This window comes from Fulmarus glacialis, unplaced genomic scaffold, assembly GCF_000690835.1.
Source record: "Fulmarus glacialis isolate BGI_N327 unplaced genomic scaffold, ASM69083v1 scaffold9042, whole genome shotgun sequence".
In the NCBI taxonomy this organism is placed as follows: Eukaryota; Metazoa; Chordata; class Aves; order Procellariiformes; family Procellariidae; genus Fulmarus; species Fulmarus glacialis.
Window position 1 is genome coordinate 1 of NW_009195877.1, and position 18,648 is coordinate 18,648.

Sequence of the window (18,648 nt, forward strand, 5' to 3'; positions counted from 1 at the left end):
CGCGGGCAGCGGGCGCCTGGCGGGAGTAGTCAGGCCGGGGTTAGGGCCCGAGAGGAGAGCCCAGGCCCGCGGTTCCCGCCTCCACCGTTGCAGGGCGAGGGCCCTTCGCGGTGACAAAGCAGCTCTTGCTCGCCCGGGCTGCTCTGGGCGCTGTTGGGCGAGTACCAGGGCTGATCCCGACCCAGGAGAGGACTGCTGCCATCTGAGGCTAGCCGGGGTAGTGAAGAAACCTCCCGCTTCATCTTCTCCTCCCCAGCTTCTCTCCTCCCTGTTGCAATGCTGAGAGCCGGCCCAGGAGGTGGATGTAGCTCGTTTTCTAACTGTGAGTTGTCCTGTCGAGCTGACTCAGTCTGCAAGTAGGAGGCTGGCTAGCTAGCTAGCATGACTATAGAAAACCTGTGCAGTCATCTGCGTCGCAGCTCTGTATTGCCAGTGGTTGTCTTGATCTAAAACTGTCTTTAAAAACAGTAGGTTATGCAAAGATTCATTTTAGGGAAGTCAAGTCTTTAGACTGTGTTTGTAAAATTTGCAGTACAAATAAAGTGCATCTTGTGCTGTGCTTAGCATGGTGCTACTGTTGGATAACTCTGAATTATTAGGGTCTTTCTTGCGTTCTTGTGAAAATCCGTGCCCCATGGTGCCTTTGGCTCAACAGAAGCAGTGACACCTACTGAATCATCAACACTATTTCCTGCGACTTTTCTGTTTTTATTGGAGGTTTTCCATGCAAGTATTGACTTCATTTATTTAGATTAGAAAGCTACAAATCATAGAAAAGGTGTAATCAAAGTGTAAGGTAGAGGCTCTATAAAGTCAGAGTCTTCCTACTTTTGAAAGATGTAGACTTTGCTATGCTAAAATACTCCAGAAAGTGAAGTTCCCTGACGGAGATTCAGAGCTTACTTAATTTTCCATAGAGTTTCTCTGAAATTCTCACAGAAATGTTTCTGAATGAGGTAACTCAGTTCAACTTCACGTTTTTTTGGTATGGTTGATAACTGCAAACCTCACTAAAAAAAGGTTACGTGTGTGAGAGTGCCACTGGTGTCTAGAAACAGAGCTTGAAATCATTCCTTATGGATGAACTGAAAGTCAGTGTGTGGTTATCAGAGGAGGATACAAAAGATGAAGTAAAGGCACACAAATGTAAAATGTGGTGCCAGCACCTTGGCTAGAATATCAGACTCTTGCTCCACCCAGTTGCTGTGAAGAGACAAAATGCTGATATTTCTTTAAAGTTTTTACCCTTGGGTCTGTTTTAGATTCAGGGTTTTTTATGTCAGCATTTGGCTTATAAGTATCCTAGACATAAGTTTCATCGTGGTCTTCTCTCCAGCTGCCAGAGGGGTGAGACTACTCTCTTGTCTTTACTGGTCTTTTGGTAGGATTGTGTGCTATCAGCTACTCTCTCTGCAAGCTTAATCTAGGCATTTCTACCAAAGGTAAAATGACTGTGTTTGCTTTTTAATGTTGTCCACTGCTTTCCCAGCAATCTCAGTATGAAAGGGGTGCTTTTCACTTCTCTGTTCTCCATAGATTTGTGAGCAGCGTCAATGCAGTTTTTGTAAAAGTCGTTGCAGGTTTTGGGGTTTTTGTTTTGTTTTGTTTTTTAGAAGAGAGGTTCGTACACTGGATCTAACCTGAGGATCGCATGTGTCCTGAAAAGCGGTCTGCAGTTAGTTTGGGTACTTCGGGGGTTATTAACAGATTTACTTAAGATGTGAGTTTTGTAATCTGTTTGACTTTAACAAGATTGTTTCAAATGTGAATGCCAGTGGGGCTGCCAGGTTTTCAAATAAGGAGTTATCTTAAAAAACTGAAATAGTTGTATAACCTAGCAAGAACATGAATTTTTACTGAAAGCAGCCACGCAAGTTTAGTTAATTAATAGAACACACTGCTTAAAATGTCTTTGTTGTCCTCAGATATCTTAAACTCTGAATGTTGTCTCTCTTGAAGCTGCTGTTAACAGATAAGATCTGCAGTTATATCTTGATTCCTGTGAAGTAAGATTGCCCCTGTGGGTTGACCGTTTGCTTGGAGTCCCAGACAACATCATAGCTAGCACTAAAAAATGCACTGTCCCTGTAGTGCGACTAGTATTGGCTGTTTCTTTTAAACTGTAAAAATGAGCTATTGTTAATAATAAGCATCAACGGTAGAAGTGATGCTTCTAGAGCCAGCCTTGAAAATAGGTTGATCTCAAATACAAAACAGGTTGAGCATCTGTTCAAATGCATCTGGGATGAGCAAGTGATTTGTTCTGTTGGCATAGGTGGGCCAGCAACACCTGCCATATTTGCAGGTAGAAAAAAGACCAAACAACCCTAAACTCATACAGCAAAATAAACCCCATTCAGTTGCATATTTCTGTAGCTAATATTATGGCTTAGTGAGTTGACTTGTTTATTTGTTTGCAGTCATTTCAGAATACTGCCAGAACAAAAATCTAGATTTTTAGGTAAATATTTTGGGTCATCAGGGCCAAATTTAGGGCTACACAAAGGATATTTTATGTTGCTCTGTTAATGTAAATCAGGTTTGCAACTGATCTAAGTTAAGGAAGATTTTTCCCTATGTTGGAAGACTTCAGCAACATAGGATTTTTTATTGCTGATCCTGTGTTGTGCAGCTAGAACAGCGAGCATGCAAGTTGGAATGGAAAATAACCTTCAAGTACAAAGCCACTCTGGGAGGGCAGTTGATTGCAAGTGCCACTCATCTGTTTTTTTTTCTGTGGAACATGCGTGATTGTGCTGAGCACAGTTTGGCTCAGTATTAGGACAAGGACCAAATACTTGCTTTCTTGACTGGGTTATGATACTGATCTTGCTCTGTGCAAAGACTTCGTCAATACATGGTGGGTAAAGAAGAATACCTATAAGCCTGCTGACTTTAGCTGACCCTGATGGTGCTGACACTTTAGCCCAGTAAAACTGTCTTTTGTCTTTTCTTCTTTTCCCCCCTCCCCTCCCCGCTCCCCCCCCACCCTTTGGTTTATTTTCTGAGTTCATGGCAATACAATCTTTGCAATCCCTTGCTTAGCGGAGTTGATTTAACAATGTGTTTTGGTAAGGCCTGTATACAAAGAGAAAGCGCGCTCACATTGTGGGTGACTCATGTCCTAATGTCTTAGTGAATGACTTGAATTGTTTGAGTGATGAGGTGTTGGAACCAGTTACATTGAAAAACAGTTTTACTTTCATCATTTAGACTGTTCACACCATAATGGAATTTCAGAAGAGTTAAAGCTCGCTGAGACTTCATGGTGTGCTTCTTGTAATGCCCAGTGTTAACATTTGCAGTATTCAAGAGTTTATTGTAACTGGTTCAGAGTTACTGTCCACCAACATGTGTGCAGGCTGCAAGATACCAAGTTGTGCATTCTGTGAACTCTGAAACTGAATAACATGCCTTGCTGTATCTTTTTAACTGTTAGGCCAACAAAGAGTGGATATAGCAAATCTGCACTAATAATTTCAGAAGCTTGCAGTTCTTGCAGAGGATGGTGGTCAATCCTGTCATTATATGAAAATTTCAGATTAATGCCTGTCTGGAAAAGTTAGTGAAATTGAGTTTAGTTCCACAGAAAACAGATTTGGTTCTTTTGAGGTTTTTTTTCCATTTTTATTTAACGTCAATCTTTTTTATTGAATTTCTCTTCAATGTAGAATACAGTTTTCAGTAGTAGCGTATTTAACAGCTTGCAGTATGTTTTTTAAACTAAGTGAACACATAAATATTGTGCTTTCTCTACTACACTAGATTATACATAAAAAGCTTGACCTACTGAATTATATGTGTAAATGTATATATTGTGTTAAGACTCAGCTTTTTATCAAGTGGCGATCTCATAAAGCTGTATTCTCGGATTACAACTTGAGTACAATTCATGGTTGAAACTTTAAATCCATAAATCCAGGGTTTCGAATTTGTGCCTGGTTCTCACAATCCCAAATTGGTAAATTCTGCTTATACAGATCATACAGATGTAAATATTAAGGGGAACATTGGGTGATTTGGTAGTGGAGCATCTTTCCTGACATGCATATGCTTTTAATATTTTATGTAATGTTTTACTTCCTAAGAACAGTTTAATTTAAATTCTTTTAACTTAATCCAATTCTGCCTCAGCGTTTTTCTGTAGTCTGGGGATTACTGAATGGTACAACCAGAAGAGGTTGAAACTATATAATGGAGTCCAGTTTGTTCTTCTTTTCCGGGGTTATGATTTAGCTTTCTGTTGGCACCGAAGGCACTTGAGTACATGAATTGTTTAGCATTAGGTTTTCCATTATCTGGTGTCTCAGTGTATTGAAACACATCTATTTGACTCTTTATGGAGTCTGCCTTGCAATATACTCTGATTATTCATGTTTCTTAAGCTATTTTTTTTCTCATTTCGGAAACTTGATTAAAATTGTTTTAGAGTAATGGTAGATGGCTATTTGGTAGAATAAAAACCTTTAGAGGAAGGTATATTGACTTTCCTGACTGTTGGCTTGGTTAGATGTAACTCAAAAGTATCAGTTATCTAACCATGGTACTTAGCAAATGTTTTCTGCAGACATAGTAAAATAAGACTACCTATTTAAATAATACTGTGAAGTGTCTTGTGTGCAGATACTTTTCTGCAGAGTAACAGGTTCATTTTGATATTTAAATTTTTTTATCCTTTTTAAACTTTATCCATGTCAAGTAGGGCCTGCCTTCCTCCTATGATTTCCTGTGGGTTTATTTTGCCCACGGGTCATGGATGTCACAGAATTTTTAAAGATCGTCCTGCATACTGTTCAAAATTGCCAATAGCAGAGAAAACCCTAATGAATGAACAGCTGTGGTAGAGGTGTCGTGGTAAGATATTCTATATGGTTATTTTAGAGCCCAGTCAACATCCCAATCTAGTGACTATAAACCTTGGCTATGTAAGGAGGGTCACTGTCTGGGAGTAGGGTTAAGTCAAAATCTCAAGAATTGGGAATACATGGTGACATGGAGAAAAATGCTTTTGTTTAGACTGCTTGTTGTTGATGGGGTTAATTGTTCCCTACCATTGACAGACTAAAAATAACTGTTAGCCATTATGTCTGTAGTCCACTCATGACTATATTCCGTATCACCTTGAATTTAAAACTTGCTAAAGTCAAACTATTTTAAAGGTGCTTACCTAGAAGGTCATTTGAGAAGGAATTCTTCTGTCGGCAGTAACTCACGTCGCAGTGTTTCCTCAGGAAAAAATGGATGTTGCCCAAGCTCCTTCTAGTTAAGTTGAAGGATAAAGCATCTTACGCTATCTCATGAAAAAGAAAGCATAGCATAGATTCTCAAGATGGAGCTCTACTGCAAGAATCCTATTTTACACCCTTTTATGCCCTTTTCCAATCTCAATGGCTTGCTAGAGAACAGACTAGTTCTGTTGCAGGTACAACACTTCCCACTGGTAGACTGCAAAGTGCTTTTATGAAGAAGGGAAGTATTGCTAACCATTTCTCCTAAGTCAAAGCATAGAGGAGTGGAGTGGCTTGCTGAAGGATGCCTGGAAGGGATAGAACTGGCTAGAACATGAGCCCTGAGCCCTTTCCACTAGGTTGCACTGCTGCAGTTTTCCTTTATGGGCTACTAGCCTTGTAAGCTCATCAAGAATCTGAATTTGTTTCTTGAGTTTTTTGTGAGTTTGGTTTGGTTTGCAGAGATTTGAGGAAATAATTTGATTGTGAAACTAGCATGGGTCATTGGCAAGGGCATAGGAAGGTAGTAGCTCCATTGAGTCGTGAAAGACAGAGTACGCTTACATAGAAGCCTGATTTTGGGTGCACTTTTTAGCTACGCTTTACATGCTGCAAACCATGAGCTGTGGGCTAAAAGTGCTTTCTTGCTTGAAAACACAAATTCTTGTCCCCCTTCCTGTATGGTGGTCAAGAATTGTGCAATGAAACCCTTATTTTCACTGACTCACTTTAATTCACAGTCATAAGATTACCAGGTATGATTCATCAGGAAAGGAGACCACAGCTGTCAGCAGTTTTATTGCCTTGAGTGTGTTTGGTTCCTTACTTCTTGGGTCAAGAAGACCTGTAGCCTTTAATTCTATTGTATAAAAGAAAGCTGGAGCTCATCAAAGTTAGCCTCTGTTGAAATGCTGGGCGTGGGTGTAAGAAAGACTAGAGTCCAGCTAATACGCTTAACTGTGTATGCTACTAGGAATGGCAGTTGAAAGTTTAAATGATCACGGGTGTGTTTTGAAACAGCGGTGCTGAACAAGGTAGTATGATTTGAAAATCCTTCTTCGTAGTAGAACTCTCTGAGGGACTGCTGGGAATGTAAACTGCAGTTCAGCCCTCTAGATACAAACCTTTGCTTCTATGTCATTCACTACTGTGTTCAAAACACAGTTTGGTGTGGGAAGAGTCAGCAACTTTGCTTTTTTATTGTCATCTAGATAAAGTTGTAGCTTAGTATTTTCAAAGCAGTTGCAGTTTTTACAGGCCTGTTTTCTGTTTCTTTTCAGTGGGTTGGATGTTAATTCGCTGAGGCCTCTTTCAGACTGTTACTGTAATTTAATTTTTAAATATGTCTTATTAAGACAATGTTGAGAGGATTTGGGAAAATATTTTTCATTTATTTGTTCTCCTCTTTTTATTCCTTTTTCACAGCACTTTGTCATGTGAATGGATAGTAATGTTATTACAGTTGCTGTTCTTGATGTCATAGAGTGTGTCAGCAAAAGCTTTTGAATGATTATATGGTGGTAACATATCAAAGGACAGTTTACATGTTAAGATTTTTACTTTGCCTGGAGTAACTTTTTACCAGGCCCTTCCTAGGCCAACTTGTCAGATGGTCAGATGTTAATAGGTTAATGTTTAAAGTATGGATCTGCTCTGCAAAGTGACAGTGCAAAACAGTCTCTGTTTTAGTCAGCTGTTCTCCTTCATGTGTGTTCAGACATTTGCTTTGTTCAGTGACAAAGTGTAACTAGCTCAGGTACGAGTATGCATTTGTTCAGCACTGGGCATCAACACTGTAGTGTCCACCTATACCTTGCAAAACCCTTCAGAGGCAATCAAGTAGAGCAGGTGTAATAGAAGTCCTAACTTGCTTTGTGGAGCCTTTTTTTGTGTTAACGTGGAACAAAAAAGCTGAGTTTTGTTAGCAGAGTATTGGGCTGAGTTTTTTAAAGTTGTGTGAAGATGAGGATATTTGGCGTGGAAATTGAGAGCGTAAGCAAGAAGTACTCGTGTGCTGCTAAAAAAATGTGAATGTTCTCAATGTGAAAAATTACACTGTTCCCGTCCTTTAAAAACAAATAAAAATTGATAGAAACAAGTTAACTTGAGGAAAGATGGTAATGTGGGCAAGGAGCTTCAAGAAGAGTAGCTCTAGATTTGCTCTAATTCATGTCAAATCTACAAGTTGCCATGCTTTGAGGAGGCTGTGACCTTGAATTAATTCACTCTAGTTAAGAATACTTTCTCCTTTTCTCCCTAGGCAAACCAGGCCTCTGTCTGGATGTTAGTCTTGTGTTTCAGTCTGAGTCCCATTGTGCTTCTCTCCACTGATTTGTCCAATAATCATGTCTAAAATTGACATAATTTTACGTTATATTTATTGTATTCAGTTACTAGAGGAGTACAATGAACTGGTTTCCGTGAACATGCTAGGTGTTAGGTATGGTGAAACGTTCTTTGTTTTTACAACTTCAAGTCCTTTTCTATGCTTAGATATAACTGAACACCTTTGTGATATCACAATGCCTAGTATTATTACAATGAAGTAAAACTTGTATTTTAAAACAGTAAAGCAAATCGGCTGAAACCATTGCTTGGAGTGTTACATGTTAATAAGAAGGAAGAGTTAGTAGGAGAATTGGACAGAAATGCTCATCACTTCCAGCCAGTGACACTTTGAACTCCATCTGCTTTTGGTTTTCCCAGATGACAAAGTATTTCAACTGTAATTTACTGAGAATCTTATTTAGTTCAGTTGTACAAACTGAAGACTTAAACAATACCAAAGTTTATTTTCTTACAATTGCCTAAATATGTATTCATTCCCATCATCATAATCTCATTTCCTTTATTCCCTTTGCTGTTGTTTGCGTATGTTTATTTGAGGCTTTGAGGTGATACATACTAGATAGATGTTTATGGTTCTTTTTAGGGAAGACAAAATTGAGATAGCTGTCTTCACTGTTTATGCTGCGTTTCATTACCGTAGTGCTGTAGCACCTTATACTCCGAATGACTTGTTGCCAGTAAGAGCAGTGGGGAGTCCTGTAAAAACTACACAGATAAGGTGAATGCAATTGCCAGTAATTTCTCTTGTCCTTTCGCTGTCTGAAGTTAACGAAACTTCTAGATTTTCCCCCTTCCTGTGGGAGAATGGTCTTGCAGTTCAGTTACCATTAACAGTGGGAAACTGAGAATATTGAAGGTAGGTGTTTGCCCCCAGAGGATGGTAGAGAGTTTCCTCTTCCACCCTCCTTGACTTTATTTCACAGTGCAAACAGTAGTGACTTGTGCCAAACTTCAACCTAAGGCTAATCATCTTCTGGTATTGGCAGAGATCAGCTGATGCTGAAGACTGACTTATTCATCTTTTGATTTTTAAATTTTATTTTTTTTCCTAGAAGCAACACATTAGATGCTGACAACTAAAAAAGAAACAAACCCACGCATATTGAAAATGTTTTTGGGATTCTGTTTTACAAATGTAAATGTAAATGTAGACGATTCTCTTCCGCCTGCCTCAGCAAAAAAATAATGTGTGCAGACCTAATCTGTTACTGATGGTATCTTTGCCTGTAACACTGACCAGCAGCCTCATTTGCAAAATATCTTGCATGGTAACCTACGTTTTATGTGGTAGTCTTCTGTGAATGAAGTGTCAAACAGAGGGCTTGGACCTTGTCATTTCAGAAGTCCCGAGGTTGTGCTGAACGCAAGTGAAGCTGATGAAGAGACCTGCCTCTTGTTTTGCATCTTGGTTAGGCTTTTTATGTAAATACGCCTCCGTTAACCAACATTGACTCAGTATTTTTGACAGTTTTATTATGGTGGCTGGAAAGAGATCTATTGTGCATTTGGATCATGCACGTATGTTGCTGTAGAGGTTGTTTTGGGGGTCCTGGTACATTGGCTGTTGCATTCTTGTCTTACTGTGGCGGTGTTTTTGCAGATAATCTAAATATCATTACATGCAAGTAGGGAAAAGGAAGTGTATAGCCTTTTATGCCTATATTCTTGTAATATTAGATACTGTTTGGTTATGTTCTATAAATGGTGTTTGTTTCCTTGACCTTATGGGTAAACAGCAGCTTCTAGAAATGTGTGACAGGGCTTGATTTAAGATAAAGTAATTTGAAGAAAGACATCAAACATGTCCAGAGGAGGGTGACCAAGATGGTGAAAGGCCTCGAAGGCAAGAATTACGAGGAGCAGCTGAGGTCACTTGGCTTGTTCAGCTTCGAGAAGAGAAGGCTGAGGGATCACCTCCTCGCAATCTACAACTTCCTCACGGAGGGCAGCCGGAAGGTGGGGTGCTGATCTCCTCTCTCTGGTGACCAGTGATGGGACACGAGGAAATGGAATGAAGCTGCGTCAGGGGAAGTTTAGACTGGACATTAGGAAAAGGCTCTTCATTGGGAGAGTGGTCGGTCACTGGAACAGGCTCCCCAGAGAAGTGGTCAGGCACCAAGCCTGTCAGAGTTCAAGGAGCATCTGGATGATGCTCTTAGTCGTATTGTTTAGTTTTGGGTAGTCCCGTGAGGTGCAGGGAGTCGGACTTGATGATCTGTATGGGTCCCTTCCAACTCGAGATATTCTATAATTTTATGAATATTGTTTATACATCACCTTTCTGATGAGAATTAAGTTGTGGATCTCACTGTCAAAACATATTGTGGAAAATACAATAATAAATGAGTTTGGGTAAATGATGTTACTCTCTGGTTTGACACAGTATGGTAGTCCTTTATTCTTATGCATTAGCTTTTACCAAATTGTGAGTATTTCTGCTGTTTTTATATTACTTTGGAATGTGTATTAAGAATAATTAACCAGAAGAATGCAGAACAGGAAGCAACTGCCTGAACAGTTGCTCTGCAGAAAAGGGTCTAGAGTTTATAGCTGTTAAGTGAGTCAGCACTGTTACACAAGTATTTTCCCACATGAATTTCTCACTTTTTCGTATGAATAGGAATATAGCTTGCAGGATATGGGGTTTATCCTGTTGTTCCACTAAGTATAGATAAGAACTAGTGTGGAATATTTTGGCCAGTTCTGAGCCCCACGCTTACAAAATGATGTAATTGTATTTGAAAATCCAAAGAGTGGGGGGAATGTTTGGATTAGAAAACAACCCTCAAGGAAAGATTAGCCTTACTGCAACCCTTTATTCTAAGGAGAACAACAATCTGTTTGCGTTGTCCACTGTGGGCAGGACAATGGAGAAATAGGATAGTGAAACACCGGTACAGGTTTATTGGAAAAAAGTCACTGAGGACCTCAGAGAACAGACTAGGTAAACATGTCAGGAATAATTCAGGAAAGTAACCCACTTTGGGAAGGAATGGACTGAGTGACTTTCTGGAATACTTGCAAGTCTAGATACTGCCAGTATAAAGGCTGACGTAAAAGTTGTTTCCCCAAGAACTGGAACTAACTCTGTGTGAGTAGACTTCTAACTAACAAAGGGCAACCTCTTCCCCAAACACAGTGTTTTTACCTGTGTTGTCTCTCAGACTCTCTTTTTTTTAAAAATCTGTTTTTTTCCTCTTCCTATACTATAAACCCTTTCAATTAGAGACTCACCTTCAAAACATAATACAATGGGATTTTACTTTTTTTACTGCGTATTATAAAATGTAATTATTAATAACTAATTGCAAGATTAATCTTTTATTTTCCTATATGGAATGAGAATTCCCTAGGATGTTTGGGATGTTTTTAAAGCAGTATGGTCAACTTAATTTAAAAATGTTAAATAGGGTGAACTTCTGAAGGACTTCCTAACTGCCTGGCATGGTTTTAAACATACTTAGCCTGCTGACTAGTCTTGTTGATTAAATTTGTCTGGCTCTCTTATAATAGGGTCATTCCTGATTATAATTTTATGATACCCATTTTTCTTGGATATCATCCTTTTTAAGTTTTGTGAATTTTTTGCTTTCAGTGAGAGCATTTTTCTAGAGAATAGTAAAACTCTGTCAGAACTCAGTCAAAGCATAACCTGGTTATTATTGGCTAGGAAGGCAAGAAGGTATAGAGTGTGCTTCCATGTTCAGTTCTTTTAATAAGGGTATGATTTCCTGCTCAGCTGAAGAATGTGGCTATTCACCATGCCCTGGGCAGCAAACACGTTTCATGTAGCTATATCATATGTTGAATGAGAAAGCAGAGCCACCTGAGAGGTGACTTTTGCCTCTGTGGAAAGGAATGCTAGTTTTGACACACGGAAGGCAGCAAAAATATGTCCAAGAAGAGAGGATACATTTCTGCTCAGTGCCAGCAAAAGTGTAAACAGATTTATCGTACTTGTGGCATTGCATCCTAAGTCTTTCAGCAATGGATGGCTTCAGTGGCGCGTGTGTGTATATATATTTTTTAGTGTATACTTACTAGTATATAATTACATACATACTTTGCAGTGTGTGTCTATATGTGTATATATACTAGTATATATTTATTGTCATGAACGCATGCCTGATTGAAGCCATAGTAGTCTTTAAGTGGAATCAGATTTTGTTATTGCTAGTTTTATAACTAGTGATCTAGATGTGAAACTCTTCTGATTTTTATTGTACGAAAAAGAAGTAACTATTTCCCATCTTCCTGTGGACAAAAAAAGTTGAGAAAACTTAATAAAGTATTTTTAGATTGTGCAAAACAGAATGTGCCGTGCAAGTGGGGTAATACATTAAATGTGAACAAAATAGCTTGTCCTTAAACCATTAAAAAAATTATAGTTCAGTATTCAATTACATAAATGTATAATACTAACTTTTTTGTTTAGTTCAAGGAAGAAATCTCTAAACGTTTCAAGTCCCACACTGATCAGCTTGTGTTGATATTTGCTGGAAAAATTTTAAAAGATCAAGATACTTTGACTCAGCATGGAATTCACGATGGACTCACTGTTCACTTGGTTATCAAAACACAAAACAGGTAACGTTACTGATGAGTGATCTTCTGTTTACCTCTAAGAAGTAAAAATACTCTGAATTCTTAACAGCTTTCTGTTGGGCAAACCTAGATTTGACTAAATCACTTTAATCAGCACCTTAGTCACAGTTGGTGCAGGGAAACAGTCTGAAATTGCAGTGCTCTTTTCTTTGGTTTAGCTTGTATTTTAATTGTATTCATGTTTCTAAATGCAAGTCTCTTGCTTTTTTGTTATTTAACTTTTTGGTTTTAGTTCTGAGTGTTGGCTGTGTTTTGGCTCTGTAGTTCTTAGATATCAGCTTTTACCATCCATAAAGCTATGTTGTGCAGCTTTTCTTTTCACGCGTGAAAACTTGCAGTGAATCCCTACTCACTGTTTTGGTAAAACAAGGAAAGAAAATTTTTATGAGAGAAATTCTTTAGTGCAACTGATTTATCTGGCTGAATAGAAAGACTTGGATTTTAAGATTTTTTTTTGTTTTGGTGAGGCAACTTTAGAGTGATGATGAGAAAGTTGCATCAGTTGAGCTATGTCATCTGCACATTACTTCCTGTAAAGTGCCCAGAGAAGAGTCTCAACTAAAAAGTTCTTTCAGCAAGTAGGGTAATATATTCCTCAATTGAATCTAGCTTGCTTATTATTATCATTAACATACTTGTTTTTCTAGACTGAAAGTGTTCTTGCTCCTGCTTTGCTTGCATCTTTCTTGTTTGTGATAAGGATGTCCTCCTGTGGGAAAATGTCAGATGATGAAGAAAGGAGCATGGAACTTAGGAGAGAAAAGAAATATGCTTTTCCTTTCCAGGCCTCATCAAGTCACAAAAGCCTATTAGTAGCATTAGCATTAAATTTAGGCATCTGTTGAAATTAGTAGCATTGGCATTAAATGTAGGCACCTCTTGAAATTGATGTCTTCAATTCCATGCTCACATCCTGGTGGGACTATCTTCTCTGTCCTCTCTGGAGTCGTGTCTTTGTCAAAACACTTTTGTTTGCACTGGCAGAGGTCTCCCTTCCCTGCCTTATGCCTCCCCAGCCTGAAATTCAGGCCTGATAGCCATCCCAATCTTGTATACAGTATTAGCTTATACTGCAATTTTGTGCTTCGTGCATCTAAACCAGTATTCTCTGTTGTAATGACTTCTGCTTTTTTTGCCTGCAGTCTTTAGTGTGGCAGAGAGGCTTCGTGACTAGTCATAGCAGGATGCTTTTGACTTGCACAGTCTTCAGAAATTTCATAGGTTGTACCTACAATAACTATACGTACTGAAATATCAGTGCCCGTCTCTTGTACTTTCTTACACGGTCAAATCCTCAAATCTTTGTGTGAGGACTGAATTCATAGTTTCTACAAGTTATTTTATGCTGCAGTTCTGCAAATACAGGCATTTATGTGATTGATTGTTGAACCAGACTGGAGAACTGATTAGGGTTTCAAACTAGCCTCTTTTCTTTTGAATAGAGGCCAGGTTAGCTTTACACAAGCTCGGTTCCTTGATCTCTTTTACTGCCTTGCAGCACCTGTATTTATGCCTCTGCAGTAGGAAGGTGTGGTGAGTATATATGACTTGGGCAGCCTTTAGTGCCTGTGCTAAATTATGCTGGCTTTAACTTTGTGTAACTACATTTTTACCCTTTTCTTGAAGTCTTAAAGGTTATTGAGATCCTGATACTTGTCTTCTAATGAAATAAGCCGTTAACTGAATTTCACGTTCAGGAAGGCATCCTATTAAAGTTGTGGCATGAAATAAATCTGACATTAAATCTTGCTAGGCTTTATTTCTTTAAGCCCTGGGCATGTAATCAGTAGTATTTGAGTATAGTGGAATAGGGCAAGGATACTTAAAGCAAGGTAAGGACAGAGGAAACAAACCATTGGCAGGCATCCCGGGGATAGAGTGAGAAGGTGGTAATGGCTGCAGTGGTGCCCATCTATTAATGTTTCAAACTACTGTTCTGAAAAACTGATGACATTACAGATGTCTGAGAAAGATTTGTTACAGGAAACCATGTAGAGATAATAGTCTGATTTTTGACAAGGAATCAAAATGTAAATTAAGATTCTCAAGTATGATACTATTCCTGTATTTAAGGCATTATTTAAATTAACTTGTTAATCTTGCAACTTTTAAACTTGCTTTTTTAGATCACAAGACCACTCAGCTCAACAAGCAAACACCACTGGGAGTACTGCTACCACATCAACATCAAGCAGTAGTACCTCAACACCAGCTTCAACAAATAGTAACCCTTTTGGCTTGGGTAAGAATATTTGTTAGGTAGCGTGGTGGGTATCTTCTCTTGGATTCAGGTAATTCTCCCTGAAGCTTTATTCTAATGTAGACAGAACTTTAAAAAAAACCCTAACAAACACACCACCCAAAAAACTCATTATAAATATCTATGGTATTGCGTGTAGAAGGTTTTTGATCAGTAAATTATCAGAGGAAAGTTGTTTCCTTAATTTTATATGCAGAACTTCAGACTTGTTTCACCTTCAGTAGTAAGGTGCCACTGATGTTATATTCTGGCACTATGGCTAATGAAATTCCTTCAAGTGTCCTAATGCTCCTTAAAAGTGCATCTGAATTGCTGTGAGGAGAGTATTGATGAAGTTGGACCTGTAACATGAAGCCAAGATCTGGAACAGAAGTAACAAAATTGCTGCTAAACTTCCAATTCAGTATTTCTCATGTTCCAACTCTGATAGCATTATCAGTCTTCTTCATGAATAAAGAGGCTGCAGTCTATTGACTTAAAAATACTATCTATTTCCATAATCACAGTGGGGTTTTTGGTGCATTCTTTTTCATCTCATCTGCTTTCGGGGGTTGGGAAGAGGTAGAATTGGAAAAGCTAACCATAGTAAGCAGTTGCTTTCTGAGGTGTACACAGTTCTTCAGACTGACTAGTACCTTCTGAAATTTTTTGTTTGGACTCAGCAAAGGAGGGGAATTCAAAGCATAATTAGTTCTTGGTGCATTAATAAGAAGAAGAGCTCTACTTTTAATTAGAATAGGGAATATGAGTCATATTGGGAGGTCTCTCTTGGTTATAGTCTAGCCAAGAGGAGACAGAGAAATGATTATCATAAATGCATTGGAAAGTGTTGGGGGCGCAGGAAGGGGGAACCTAAGGCCCCAAAACTCAGACATTCCTTGTATCTTAGCGGTGGAAAATGAGAAGAAAAGCTGTTAGAATTGTAACCAGTTATATTTCAGATGCAGTTGTTTGGATTTATAGTTTTGTGTCTTGTTACTTAAAGAAGCAAACTCTTAGTGGTAACTCCTTAACAGCCTTGCGAAGGTGGACTTTCTGTTTGTTTTCATTATTTTGAAGTGTGGGATATGTTCAAGCATTTTGTATTTAGAAAGAACCTGGATGTGTTTAGAAGTATACTAGAAGCTGAAAGTTCAATTATATTTTTTTCATCCTCTTAAAGGTGGCCTTGGAGGTTTGGCAGGTCTGAGTAGCCTGGGCTTAAATACATCAAACTTTTCAGAGTTGCAAAGTCAGATGCAACGGCAACTTATGTCCAACCCAGAAATGATGGTTCAGATAATGGAAAATCCATTTGTTCAGAGCATGCTTTCAAATCCTGACCTGATGAGGCAGTTAATTATGGCTAACCCTCAAATGCAACAACTGATACAGAGAAATCCAGAAATCAGTCACATGCTGAATAATCCGGATATAATGAGACAGGTATGTAGAAGGATCTCTAAGTTCATGAGCTTTAATTATACTGTAACTGTGAATAACAGAGCAGGAATTGGACATGCTTAGTTGAGTGCTTAAATGTTCTTGAAATATTTAGGCTTGTTAGAAAAATCCATAAAAGGTTGCAGTAGGCAACTGATGTTTGTATTTCTAGTTGTTAATGTCTGAAATAGACTGATAATTCAGAAAATCTGCAGCATAATTTTGAAAGACATTGAAGACTGTGTAATCGTATCTTCTGAGATTAGAGTTGGATGTCCCTGTGTGCACTTGAAACCTTCTGTTGTCTAGCCAACAATGAGTTTACCAAAAGTAGTAATTCTCCAAAATACTACACGTTTTCATTTTATCTAACTGTGGGTACTTCTAAGTGCTTTTAAAATTAAGTGGTATGTAAGATATGCTGTGTAGCAGAAGGTATCAAAAAACAAATTCATACTTTTGAAAATGTAGGTATTTATTTTAAAGTTCTTATTATAGGCTGCCTGCTATAACGATGTTAGAAATGACAGGAGTATATTGTGTTGAAAAGATGAAGAAAACAATAGTTCATTCAAGGTTTTTCTTCTGTTTAGCCAGTGCTTCCTGACCCACTATCAGTATAGTGATAGTTGTGGTAGAATGCTGGCTAAATACCTAATTCGGTTGACTCCCACTAAGCTGACATCTTGATTTGCCTTGAATCATAATTTCAGACTGGGTTAGACAGTGGTAACTGAGATATTGCCAAATGCTGACGTTTTCACTTTAGAATGGATTTCTTATTAATACAGATTAAACGTTCCACTTCCCTAGACACTAGAACTTGCTAGAAACCCTGCAATGATGCAGGAAATGATGCGAAACCAAGACCGAGCCTTGAGCAACCTGGAAAGTATACCAGGTGGATACAATGCCTTGCGACGTATGTACACAGATATTCAGGAGCCAATGTTGAATGCTGCACAGGAACAGGTGAGAAAAGATTGCAAATGCCACCGAAAGTAAATATTTTTTAAAAATAAAAGCATGTAAGTAATGTAAATCTCCAAGTGTGTACTTGGAAATTTCTTGAAGTTGAAGTCACTATGTGGCCTCTTACTCTTGAGAGGAAAGATCTTTAAAAATTCTGTGCTTTTCTAAGCTTGAAGAAATACAGATAGCGCTTTGTGTGTTTGAGAAGCTATTTTAAAGTTAATGAATTTCTGTATTACTTAAATTTGAATTCCTTTAATTCTTTCCCTTAAAATTCTGAGGTCCAGGAAAACTTTTTTAAGGGTGTGTTTAGTAACTTGGAACCTAAGATGGGAAGAAAAAAAGGCTTTGAAGGTGGAAACCAGTATGCAAGATACAATCTTACTGTGATCAAAATACCAGTGTAGTAGCAACACTGCTTTCAAAAAGCAATGTGATTTAATTTTTTTGGAGGTGCTAGTATCTCTCAATGTTGGCATCTTTTCAGAGTATTTACAGTGAATAGTAATTCATTGTAAGGATGGTGAGTATAACTGATGAAGAGCCATCAACATTTATCTTCATGTGTAATTTTGGAAAGGTAACTTGCTATTTATAGCAGATTTAAAAACACTTGGCTTTAGTAGATGATACGCTTGCTTTCCTTCCTCTGTAGTTTGGAGGTAACCCGTTTGCTTCTTTAGTAAGCAATGCATCAACAGGAGGGGACAGTCAGCCATCTCGTACAGAAAATAGAGATCCTCTACCAAATCCCTGGGCTCCTCAGTCCAGCACGCAGACTTCCACAACAAGTACCAACACCAGTGGTGAGAGCGGTGGCAGTAGTAGTGCTGGAAATAGCACCTCTGGCAGTACGGGACAGAGTTCAACTGTACCAAATTTGGGACCTGGACTAGGAGGTGTGTTTGTTATTGCAATTGCATATATCTGCACATACTTGAGAGTTTGCTAAAATGATTTTTTCTTTAGAGAGTTTTTGATTCAAAGTTTTTATTGCTGTTTGCTTTCGTAGAACATTTGACTACTGTCAAAGTACTCTCCGGAAAAACAAACATGAAAAGTAAACTAAGAGTGGTAATAGTACTGGTGTATTGCCTTAAAATAACAAAGGTAGGGAATATCTAGATGAATGATAGTACTTTTCCTGTTTGGAGGCAAATGTGAAAACAGCTAATAATGTAGATACTTAGTGGGACTGCTTGTTGGATACAGCCTCTGTCTTAATTTCTAGGGTAGATGTGTAAGCAGAACCACATGGAGGTGTATTTCAGGGACTAAAACTCTTAGAAGCCAAGTGGTTATATCCTGGTTTTAGGTAGTCTAATTTGTCTGGTGATAGTCAGGATGTTTACTAAAGTGGTGTTTTACTTTTTTTAAGCTGGTATGTTCAACACACCAGGAATGCAGAGCTTATTACAGCAGATAACAGAAAACCCACAACTTATGCAGAATATGTTGTCTGCACCCTACATGAGAAGCATGATGCAGTCATTAAGCCAGAATCCTGATCTTGCAGTACAGGTAAATGCATTTGGTGTGGTGATGTATTGTGTGCATTGATGTTAAAAAGAAAAAAAAAAAGAAAAAAAAAAAAAGCATTGATGTTAAAAAGAAAAAAAAAAAGAAGAAAAAAAAAGAAAAAAAAAAAGAAAAAAAAAAAGAAAAAAAAAAAGAGTTGAATCTATGACACAGTTAAATTTTCACTTGTGCCAACATCTCAGCAATTGTCTGTAGTGAATGGCCCGGTTTTTAATGTTAATGCCAAACTCACTGACATTATTACCTACCTACATTTAACAATTTGTTGCAGTG

General features: G+C 38.3%; 1 protein-coding gene across 1 annotated transcript; it reads left to right on the plus strand.

Moving 5' to 3' along the window:
• Positions 1–7,190: 7,190 nt before the first annotated feature.
• LOC104071499 (ubiquilin-1-like) lies at positions 7,191–18,357 on the plus strand (the record flags this gene model as incomplete). Its single annotated transcript, XM_009588241.1, has 9 exons — positions 7,191–7,220; positions 7,619–7,668; positions 8,161–8,254; positions 12,013–12,164; positions 14,309–14,424; positions 15,605–15,867; positions 16,678–16,836; positions 17,492–17,735; positions 18,215–18,357. Coding segments are annotated over exons 1-9 (1,251 nt in total), but the record flags the coding sequence as incomplete, so codon positions are not given.
• Positions 18,358–18,648: the final 291 nt, after the last annotated feature.